The sequence below is a fragment of the Montipora capricornis genome, chromosome 10 (assembly GCF_036669925.1).
Source record: "Montipora capricornis isolate CH-2021 chromosome 10, ASM3666992v2, whole genome shotgun sequence".
NCBI classification, from domain to species: domain Eukaryota; kingdom Metazoa; phylum Cnidaria; class Anthozoa; order Scleractinia; family Acroporidae; genus Montipora; species Montipora capricornis.
The window spans coordinates 51,360,487-51,362,978 of NC_090892.1; the positions used below are offsets into that span (position 1 = coordinate 51,360,487).

General features: G+C 39.0%; 1 protein-coding gene across 1 annotated transcript in view; it reads right to left on the reverse strand.

The window, feature by feature from the left end:
* Positions 1–509, reverse strand: part of LOC138020995 (type I iodothyronine deiodinase-like) — a 1,389-nt gene extending 880 nt beyond the window's left edge. The window contains exon 1 of the mRNA XM_068867874.1: positions 1–509. This exon is cut by the window's left edge and continues 3 nt beyond it. Within this exon, the coding sequence (XP_068723975.1) occupies positions 1–480 (480 nt within the window). The 5' untranslated portion in view covers positions 481–509.
* Positions 510–2,492: the final 1,983 nt, after the last annotated feature.

The window sequence follows — 2,492 nt, forward strand, 5'->3', positions numbered from 1 at the left end:
CAAAGCCCATCCATCTGAGGGATGCGCCTCTTCGATGTAAACTATGCAAAAGTCGGCAACATGGCTGAATTCCTCGGCCATTTTCTGAAACTCGTTCAGCTGGTCCATAAAAATAGGACAGGTACAGCTGCCAAAGTTCAAAACAAGTGACCGCCCAGGTTTGGTCATCTGTAATAGCGGAAAAAGGTGTTTTCCAGACAAAGACACCACAGGACTGTTAAACGCATCTTGGCCTAACTTACTCTTCCTGTTCATATCCAAAGTCACGCTGTGCCACACATTGTGAAACATTTGATGACTGAATAGAGAATCCCAGTAAGAACACACCGGCAACTTAACTTTGGTGACAGCATCAAAGGCCCGTATAATCCAAGCCTGGAAAGGTGGCATGGATTTGAGAAGAGCACCAATTGAAAAAACGAACAATAATAAAGTGTAGGCTGTGAAAGCTCGGACCACTGGAAATGCCTGCGCAAACATGTTGATGCTATGAGTTTCTTGCTGGAAGTGAACCGCTTAACGACTCACCTTGTTTTTCATAACAGCAATGACTTTATACTGTACGTGATTCGTGCCGGTTCATCCCTCTGATTGCGCAGAAACAATAGAATTATCAATTCTTTAAATCCGGATGATTTAGGGTTCATTGATTACAGCATCTTAGCAATATCTTCCCACTGTAATGTAACCCTTTGAAAATTACAGGAAGTAGAAAATCCTGCCTACATATATTACAAATGTTAACAGTGCATTGGCAGTTAACTCATACAAAAACTTCTGCCTGATCCATGAAATTAGTCTTTAATAGTTTGAAATTTGAAGGAAAAAAATATCTCGTGGTGTATTAGGCTCATGGCTTTCTATTGTTCTGCGAAAGATAATATCTTTGGTGCGCCTTGAGAAATGAAGGCATTGGATTTTTCTCGAACGAAGACGAATTTTCGCGGAATCGTATCATGCAATTTGCAGGCGCAATCGCGAGGAATACACGTACAGAATATTCATGCTCTTCGACTGCTGTTTTGAGGCGAAAACCCATTCGTGTTTAAATTTCCCTTGCTGTGCACACCTGAGGTTCTTGGATAATACTTCAAAAGAATAATTTTCAAGGTGTCACTAAAGTGTGCTTTGAAAATATTCCTTGGGGACAGTTTTAGGCTGCCAGAAGATAACACTCAGCACAACTGGACAGGCGAAAAGCCAACGTTTCCGTGCAAAGCTTCTAATTACAACCATGCAAAACTTCGCCTTTGTACATTTCTGTTTGTTACTTTCACCGTTAGAGCGTTTGTCACCATTTATTTACTCTGTTTGCAGGTTCGTGAGACCATGTAAACACATAAGAACATTCTTTGTAGAGTTGGGTTTCTAACGCTATTTGTTCTAAACTATCGTTGTCTCACGTAAAAGCTCAAACGAGAACCCGAGAGTGCAATCGAGTTCAAAGGATTTGTATTTTTTTTCCAATGAAAAATTCATTACCTCTGTGGATTGGCGATAACTTAGTTGAAACATCTCTTTTTGGTTGTAAGGCCGTAGATTGCTCATTTTCTAACGGAGATGGTTGTTTTTTGATTATTAGGAAGAGAAAAGAAATGCTGAGAATATTGTGATGGAAACTCCTACGATAGGATTATCCATAAAAGCACACTTAAGTGACTGGAACCAAAAGAATGCCTTTCATCTAATAGATAATTAGCATTTAACGATGATGTAATGATCTATTTTCTGAAACTCAATTAAATAATAATTGATGTGTCATTCTTTCCGTATATCAGTTCATTGGTGCTTCGGTGAAATAACGGGCAAATTTATCGTCGACCAGTTAGATGCTTTGCCTTTTGTTTAGTAAAATTACATACTCCAGAGTTAGTTTGATGCGTTTCAAGTATTTCGTGTTGCCACCTTTTTGCCAGCGTGACTTTGTGGAACAGTTGGAGTTTTAATGACGTCAAAAGCGAGGGGACTCGTTTAGCAAGAATAGTTGTCTTTGTCAAAGTTCAAAAAACACGCCAAGGCTAGAATGCGGTCAGCAAAGCATCCTACGCAATCTTACGCAACTGAAGATCCATCACAAATGTTTTTTGAATTTATTCGTCATACTTACAGTAACGGGGGGCTGGACATTTCATTTTCTCTGCTTTATTGATAATAATTATCAATATCATTGTTGTTTTCATGGAGAATGCCATGGCAATTAAATCTGGGGTGTCCAAAGTTGTCCAGAACAAAAGGCAAGAGCTTTCCAAGATTGGAAGAAACTATTTCAAGGCATGTCCCATTTTCTCAGCGGATATTTTTGCACTCAATTACCATAATTCTATTTGGACTCGCTCATGCTTAGATGGTTCCGAAGCAATGGATGAAAATTGCGGAACAATTTGCATTGTTTACTATGGTTACCAAGTGATCCTTTACTCGAAATCTTCTATGGGGTTAATGTTTTATTTAAGTATTTGGTCGACCTAGCGTTGCCATAGCTACAAAACAAT